Here is an 8,703-nt window from a genome sequence, read left to right on the forward strand (position 1 = left end):
CTATCAATGTATTATTGTTTAATTAAGGTGTAATTTACAACCTTAGTAAGATATTGATTGGGACAGCTGAATAGTTTCAGATCCATTAGTTCTTTAAGGTATTTGGTCACTCTGTTGTCTTCCTCTCTCTCAGTGTGGACCTCGAAGGGATCTTTCAACGCCAGTGTCTGACCTGCTACCTTCTAGATGGTTGCAGCTTTTTCAAAGCAGAGTTCAGCCCCAATCAGACATATTTCACACTTTATTGTCTTGGTAGGTGCCCCACACACACAAGCACATCCTCCTGCTTGAATCAAGGATAATCAAATATGTACGTTTTCCTTTTCATTGTCTTTGATCATTGTTTCTCCAGGCCCCGGAGTCCCCAAGGTGACAGTTCACAGCACTAAGGACCCCTCCAGTGAGTTATACAGTCTGGTTTCTCTGACTAGCCTGCTCCACTTTTTCTACCATCAGACACTTTTGACAGTGGCCAGTAGAGAGCAGTATGTACAAACAAACATAACCGGTAGTGAACCGGTAGTGAACAACAAGTTTCAGAAAATGGGTAGGGGGAGTAGCTGTGAATAGGCTGTATAAATGTCAATATATGTTTGTATGATCTCCTTTAGTATACATAGTTCTGGAGGACAACACACCTCTCTCTGAGGCCCTATATGGGAAGAGACTCCCAGAGACTGTCTTCAAGACCCTCACAGCAGACAACCACGGTAAGCGTGTGATATCACTCTGGACCCATAGTCACAGTCTAAAATGATCATTCATATTAACTAACATAACAAAACAGAGACTGTTTGGGGTTCAAATGGTCACAGAACAAACTAGTTCCAGTTATATCAGGCCTCTAAATAACAAGCCAAATATAGAAGCATGCCCATCAAGAAAATACTTTCTTTAATTAGCTGATTAGGGCTCCATGGGAGCGAGTGCCTGATTCATGCTCTCCGGGGAGGACTGTGTGTGTGTGTGTGTGTGTGTGTGCGCGGTTGCTTGTGTGTGCTTTTTGTGTGTGTGTGTGTGTGTGTGTGCGGTTGCGTGTGTGTGCTTTTCGTGTGTGTGTGTGTGTGTGTGTGTGCGGTTGCGGTTGCGTGTGTGTGCTTTTTGTGTGTGTGTGTGTGTGTGTGTGCGTGCGGTTGCAGTTGCGTGTGTGTGCTTTTTGTGTGTGTGTGTGTGTGCGTGCGGTTGCGGTTGCGTGTGTGTGCTTTTTGTGTGTGTGTGGGTGTGTGCACTGCACACATACTCAATGAACTAACTCATTGTTACAATGACGCACATGACTCGGGGGAGTTCATTTACTAGTGCTTTAGTTTAGCGCACACAGATTTCAGGGGGAGAATACTGATGAGCTCTGCTACAGTGTACCGTAAAACTTCAATTAAACTCTTGAGTCTTGAATAGCAGCCTGTCCCTTTTGATTGTCGGGCATCAGCACGCATTTCAGCAAATAAACGCTGCGTCTAAATTAATTGTTGAAGAGCACCATAAACATTTTACAAAAGAAGATGAAGGAGAGCAACATCATTGCCATGGATGAAACAGCAGTGTGGGAATAAATGTCTATGGGTGAAGTGAAAGTAGGTAAGGGTTAATGTTGTCAAAACAGAAAATAATTTGATGGTTAAAAATAAAGTAATACGTACTCACGTGGCCCCTAGTGGATGGTGTTGAAGGCATCTCCTGACATCCTGGGGACCAGGACAAGCATTGAATTCTGAAGTCTATCTGCTGTGATCTTGCTGCAACTACAGGAGGTACAAGGCACGACAAGGTGCAACAAGTGAAAGTGTGGTGCGGAAACATGAAATCGGGGGTGAATAGCGACTGCTATGGGTTTGTTCTGATGTTTATACTGGTCACACTGGTCACAGTAAACAGTGCGGTAGTCTTTTCAACCTTTTACTGAGCAAAAGATTTGTGCATTATTAAGGAAACAGACGCCTGGCTCAAATAGAAGCCTGTCTCTAAAAAGCACCAGTTGTGTTCAGTGATTGAAGCAAATAAACACCCTGGCTATTAGATGAAGTTTGAACATATCTCTCTATACACTACTTGACCAAAAGTATGTGGACACCTGTTCGTCAAACATCTCATTCCAAAATCATGGGCATTAATATTGAGTTGATCCCCCCCCCCCCCCCCCCTTTGCTGCTATAACAGGTTCCACTCATCTGGGAAGGATTTTACTAGATGTTGGAACATTGCTGCGGGGACTTGCTTCCATTCAGCCACCAAGAGCATTAGTGAGTTTGGGCATGGATGTTGGGCGATTAGGCCTGGCTCGCAGTCGGCATTCCGTTTCATCCCAAAGATGTTCAATGAGGTTGAAGTCAGGGCTTTGTGCATGCCAGTCAAGTTTTTCCACACTGATCTCGACAAACCATTTCTGTATGGACCGCTCTTTGTGCACAGGGACATTGTCATGCTGAAACAGGAAAGGGCTTCCCCAAACTGTTGCCACAAAGTTGGAAACACAGATTTGTCTAGAATCTCATTGAATGCTGTAGTGTTAAGATTTCCCTTCACTGAAACTAAGGGGCCTAGCCCGAACCATGAAAAACAACCACAGACCGTTATTCCTCCTCCACCCAGTTTTACATTTGGCACTAAGTATTGGGGCAGATAGCGTTCTCCTGGCACTCGCCAAACCCAGATTAGTTCGTCGGACTGCCAGACGGGGAAGCGTGACTCATACAGCTGGCTGATTATATGATGTACCGGCAGGATAGAACAGCGTCGTCTGGTAAGACCAGTGTATGTATTTTTGTAAACAACAGCTGGTGCACGATATCTAAGGAAGTCTTGAGCCATTGCTCGCCTGAGGTAGAGTTTCTCAGGATAAGCTGCAGACCACATTACCTACCGAGAGAATTTTCATCTATATTCTTTGTAGCTGTTTTCATACCACCACATGTTAAATGTGAAACCAGAGGGAAAAGAACTCTGGACAAACTATACTCCACACACAGAGACGCATACAAAGCTCTCCCTCGTCCTCCATTTGGCAAATCTGACCATAATTCTATTCTCCTAATTCCGGTTTACATGCAAAAATTAAAGCAGGAAGCACCGGTGACGGGATCAATAAAGAAGTGGTCAGATGAAGCAGATGCTAAGCTACAGGACTGTTTTGCTAGCACAGACTGGAACATGTTCCGGGATTCCTCCAATGGCATTGAGGAGTACACCACATCTGTCCTTGACTTCATCAATAAATGCATCGATGACGTCGTCCCCACAGTGACCGTACATACAGTACATACCCCAAACAGAAACCATGGATTACAATTACAACGCAATGAGGGTCCCCAGTCCGGGGTCAGTGACTAGGGTCCTCGCACCAGAGGTGCCACCAAAGTGGTGGGCGCCAGAGGCGGAGGGGGTCTACGCCCTGCACCAGAGCCACCGCGGGAATAGAGATGCCCACCAGGACCGTCAGGTTTTGCGGCCTGATGATCCAGATACTCAACTAGTCTAAAGCAGGCCAGTTTTATTGCTTATTTAAATCAGGACAACAGTTTTCAGCTGTGCTAACATAATTGCAAAAGGGTTTTCTAATGATCAATTAGCCTTTTAAAATGATAAACTTGGATTAGCTAACACAACATGCCATTAGAACACAGGAGTGATGGTTTCTGATAATGGCCTCTGATTGCCTTTGTAGATAGTTTCCAGCTACAATAGTCATTTACAACATTAACAATGTCTACACTGTATTTCTGATAAATGTGATGTTATTTTAATGGGGAAAAAATGTGATTTTCTTTCAAAAACAAGGACATTTCTAAGCTGTTGAACGGTAGCGTATGTATATATTCTATATCTCAGCTGAGACTGAGTGTGGGCCCACCTTTGTTTGTTTTCATTTAGATCTGCACCTGAAGCTGTCTATGCCCCAGAGGTATGAGGCCAAGCTGCTCCCTCTCCTCATCATTGTGTAAGTTAGTATGCATTATAAATTAAGCTCATCAATGGTGTTATAACATGCTAATGGTATGGTATTAAGCCTCATAACATGAGCCAATATCAAGGATTCACTTTCACAGTTTTACGGCCTATTACGTAAATTTGAACAGACATTGATTTCCCCATTGTTGACCAACAGGCTAAACCACTAATTCACTTGTTTGGCTTCCACATCCCATTTACAATCTCTAACCCCTGCCCTTTGCTCAGTCCTTCCAAATTGACATTTTTGTCCAAACCAGCTCACCCTGTTCCTCTTGTTGTCACGCAGGGATGGAGTTCCAGGCAGTCAGTCGGTGACGGAGGAGTTTGCTATGGGATGGCCTGAGGTGCTTGCTAGTACTCATGACGTGGCCTTAGCCTGGGTGGATGGAAGGAGTGGCGTCGGCTGGGGGCAGAAGATCAGCAGTGTGGATCCTCGCAAGCTCAGCTCCTTCAGAGTCAAAGATCAACTAGGAGTCGTGGAGTTAGTTACCAACCTACAATGTTATGGGCTTTGATTTTATATATACTAAAAATGGTTACATAATGTACATATTAACTATGATGTTTTTTGTTTGGCCCCCCACAGGTGGTTGATGCAATTGCCTTACATTGATGATCGGCGGATTGCCCTGTATGGCAAGGTTACTTTGTTTACTAAGAAAACATTGAAACAATGTTATCTGGTCATCTGACCAAGTGCACACATCGGTTCCATATACTGTACATAATGTTGCAAAAGCATAAATCATAAGTATTTTTGTTTTATGTTGCTCATGTTATTCTCTACAGGCATTTGGTGGTTATTTATCCCTCAAGATGCTAGCTGCATCTGACCAGCTGTTTAAATGTGCAGTCGCCGTTGCTCCCATAACAGACTTCAAACTCTACAGTGAGTGAAGACCGTATCATCATTACAATAGTGTCAAACCTACTAGCACAGAACAACCATTAATTCTTAGCACACTTGTTCTACCATTTATAGATGCTGCCTTTTCAGAGAGGTATCTAGGTCCCCCAGCTAAGGAGGAGCACACATACTTGGTGAGGATCATCTTTACCCACAAACACCAATATGCTTACTTTTTATTAAATAACATTTTACCTTTATTTAACTCGGCAAGTCAGTTCAGAACAAATTCTTATTTACAATGACGGCCTACCCCGGCCAAACCTGGACAGCGCTAGGCCAATTTTGCGCTGCCCTATGGGACTTCCAATCACGACCGGATGTGATACAACCTTACTTACAAACCCTTAACCAACAATGCAGTTTTAAGAAAATAGAGTTAGGAAAATATTTACTAAATAAAAAGTAAGACAATAAAATAATAATAATGAGGCTATATACAGGGGGTACAGGTACCGAGTCAATGTGCAGGGGTACAGGTTAGTCGAGGTAATTTGTACGTGTAGGTAGGGGTAAAGTGACTATGCATAAACAGCGAGTATCAGCAGTGTGAAAACTCCCAAGTTTTTACACTGCTGGGGGCTCCTGAGTGGTGCAGCGGTCTAAGGTACTGCATCTCAGTGCTAAAGGCGTCACTACAGAGCCTGGTTCGATTCCAGGCTGTATCACAAACGGCTGTGATTGGGAGTCCCATAGGTTGGTGCACAATTTGCCCAGCGTCATCCAGGTTAGGGTTTGGCCGGGGTAGTCTGTCATTGTAAATAAGAATTAGTTCTAAACTGACTTGCCTTTTTAAATAAATCTAAATAACCAAATAACAAAGGGGGGGGGGGGGGGGGGGGGGTGTCAATGCAAGTAGTTCGGGTGGCCATTTGATTAATTGTTCAATCAATCAATCAATCAATCAAATGTATTTATAAAGCCCTTTTTACATCAGCTGATGTCACAAAGTGTTGTACAGAAACCCAGCCTAAAACCCCAAACATCAGGCAATGCAGCACAGTGGCTAGGAAAAACTCCCTAGAAAGGCAGGAACCATTGAAGAAACCTATAGAGGAACCAGGCCCGGAGGGGTGGCCAGTCCTCTTCTGGCTGTGCAAGGGTAAAGATTATAACAGTACATGGCCAAGATGTTCAGACGTTCACAGATGACCAGCAGGGTCAAATAATAATAATCACAGTGGTTGTCGAGGGTGCACCTCAGGAGTAAATGTCAGTTAGCTTTTCATAGCCGATCATTCAGAGTTAGAGACAGCAGGTGCGGTAGAGAGAGAGAGTTGAAAACAGCAGGTCCGGGACAAGGTAGCACGCCCAGTGAACAGGTCAGGGTTCCATAGCCACAGGCAGAACAGTTGAAACTGGAGCAGCAGCAGGTGGACCCGGGACAGCAGGTGGACTGGGGACAGCAAGGAGTCATCAGGCCAGGTAGTCCTGAGGCATGGTCCTAGGGCTCAGGTCCTTCGAGAGAAAAGAGAGAGAGAGTTAGAGGGAGCATACTTAAATTCACACAGGAAACCGGATAAGACAGCAGAGACAGCAAGGGCGGTTCGTCGCTCCAGTGCCTTTCCGTTCACCTTCACACCCCTAGGCCAGACTACACTCAATCATAGGACCTACTGAAGAGATGAGTCTTCAATAAAGACTTAAAGGTTGAGACAGAGTATGCGTCTCTCACATGGATAGGCAGACAATTCCATAAAAATGAAGCTCTATAGGAGAAAGCCCTGCCTCCAACTGTTTGCTTAGAAATTCTAGGGACAATAAGGATGCCTGCATCTTGGGACCGTAGCGTACATGTAGGTATGTATGGCAGGACCAAATCGGAGAGATGGGTAGGAGCAAGCCCATGTAATGCTTTGTAGGTTAGCAGTAAAACCTTGAAATCAGCCCTAGCCTTAACAGGAAGCCAGTGTAGAGAGGCTAGCACTGGAGTAATATGATCAAATTATTTGGTTCTAGTCAAGATTCTAGCAGCCGTGTTTAGTACTAACTGAAGTTTATTTAGTGTTTTATCCGGGTAGCCGGAAAGTAGAGCATTGCAGTAGTCTAATCTAGAAGTGACAAAATCATGGATACTTTTTTCTGCATCATTTTTGGATATAAAGTTTCAGATTTTTGCAATGTTTACGTAGAAGGATAAAAGCTGTCCTTGAAACAGTCTTGATATGTTTGTCAAAAGAGAGATCAGGGTCCAGAGTAATGTTATAATGTCCTTCCTGTCTCTGTTGTGACCCCTCAGACGGCCTCTGTATTGGAAGATGTTCACAAGCTTAAAGATGAGAACTTCCTCTTACTACATGGGACTGCAGACGGTGAGACTTTGCTTTGCTTTTAACATCTACATTTGTCCATGTTTTTTCAGAAATATTAAATTCTACTGATGAATACCTGACCTGCTTACTTGATAATTTGTGTTATTGTGTGTCTCGTGTGTTTGTTTGGCTTTGGGCATGCAGCACGGGTTCACTTCCAGCACAGTGCGGAGCTCCTGAGCCGTCTGGTGAAGGTAGAGGCCAACTACTCCTTGCAGCTGTACCCAGACGAGGGCCACACCCTGAGAGAGCAGCGTAGCATCCAGCATTTTCAACAGACCCTGGTGCACTACCTCCAGACCTGCCTGAGACATAACCCCCTCCTGGCCTCCATAGAGGAGCCAGATGAGGATGAGGAGGACGACTAAGTACTCCCACCTCTGGTACTGAAGAGACATACTGAGAAGTGAGGACTACTCTCCTATGCATTACCCCAGGTCAGACTACTACTAGACACTAGTCTCTTCCCACAGCAAGAACACCGGAGTGGAGATGGACCAAGAATATCAGATCACAGCTGAGCCTACTGTACCACTTATGAGTAACTTTGGGAATATAGCATTTATTTTGTTTGTGCTGTTTGAATTGAGTCTGCGCTGATTGTTTACATTGTGTTGATCCATTATCAAAGAAGTGACCGTGGCCAGGTCTTAATGTTGATTCTACATAATGTTTACAAAATAGTCTAAACATGCATGTCGTAATGGCTGCATGAAGTAAAGTGGTTTACTATTCGTTCATGTTTTGTTATCCTGCAGATCCTAATTTGGTTCAAATCAGCCTGTTATGCTGTTATGTAATGCATATACAGAAGGGGCCTACTGTCATTTAAATGTGCCAAATACATTATATGTTTACAAGCCTATTCATTCACCATGCAAACTCTGAGATGTATCCAATCTTGCAGATGTTATAGACTTTGTATTTCCCATGCTAGTTAGTTATGTTTTTCTTGATTTAATTTGAAGTCATGTATACTTTGTTGTTCATTGTATTGTGTACTGCAACACCTCCCAATCAAAGCCATGGAACATCCATGGTGCACTGCATGTAGTCTGTTTGCAATTGAATGCCCGACTTGAAATGTTTCCTTTTTGTTTGTTTGACTAAACCCTTACAATAAAGAATCAAGTCCTCATTTGCAATATTGTTTAGTGAGTTTCCTGGAAAAGCTCCCCATCACTGACGGCTTTGGAGAGGACAAGTGGAGCCTCAGCCAAAGTACCAGGTTTGAAATAGTGAACTGTCTGTTGTGTCACGCAGAATTTCTTGCAACTGTCTCGTTGGTGCCAGGTGCTTTTACCCTACCCTCCCTAGACCCCAACAGCCGTAACCCATAGATTTGGCAAGAATATGGCTGTGTATTTTCCCCATATTGCTTATATGTATCCAATTCATTCAGATCTACACCTGGAGTTTATATGGTCCTGTCCAGAAACATCTCCTGACCATACTTGAATGACAGTTTCTCTACCATCTTTGGTTTTCCTCTGACTCAAATTATTTAAATTGTGTGACAGACTGAAACGGAAACGT

The 8,703-nt window shown here is 43.8% G+C and overlaps 1 protein-coding gene across 1 annotated transcript in view; it reads left to right on the top strand.

Annotated features, from left to right (window-relative positions):
- The window catches only part of LOC110492107 (inactive dipeptidyl peptidase 10), a 34,657-nt gene extending 26,345 nt beyond the window's left edge, over positions 1 to 8,312 (top strand). The window contains exons 16-25 of the mRNA XM_036947035.1: positions 134 to 252; positions 353 to 400; positions 612 to 710; positions 3,868 to 3,934; positions 4,235 to 4,429; positions 4,535 to 4,589; positions 4,738 to 4,837; positions 4,931 to 4,989; positions 7,095 to 7,167; positions 7,312 to 8,312. Of these exons, the coding sequence (XP_036802930.1) occupies positions 134 to 252; positions 353 to 400; positions 612 to 710; positions 3,868 to 3,934; positions 4,235 to 4,429; positions 4,535 to 4,589; positions 4,738 to 4,837; positions 4,931 to 4,989; positions 7,095 to 7,167; positions 7,312 to 7,535 (1,039 nt within the window). The 3' untranslated portion in view covers positions 7,536 to 8,312. The remainder of the gene's footprint in view (positions 1 to 133; positions 253 to 352; positions 401 to 611; positions 711 to 3,867; positions 3,935 to 4,234; positions 4,430 to 4,534; positions 4,590 to 4,737; positions 4,838 to 4,930; positions 4,990 to 7,094; positions 7,168 to 7,311) is intronic.
- Positions 8,313 to 8,703: the final 391 nt, after the last annotated feature.

The sequence above is a fragment of the Oncorhynchus mykiss genome, chromosome 16, assembly GCF_013265735.2.
Source record: "Oncorhynchus mykiss isolate Arlee chromosome 16, USDA_OmykA_1.1, whole genome shotgun sequence".
NCBI lineage: Eukaryota > Metazoa > Chordata > Actinopteri > Salmoniformes > Salmonidae > Oncorhynchus > Oncorhynchus mykiss.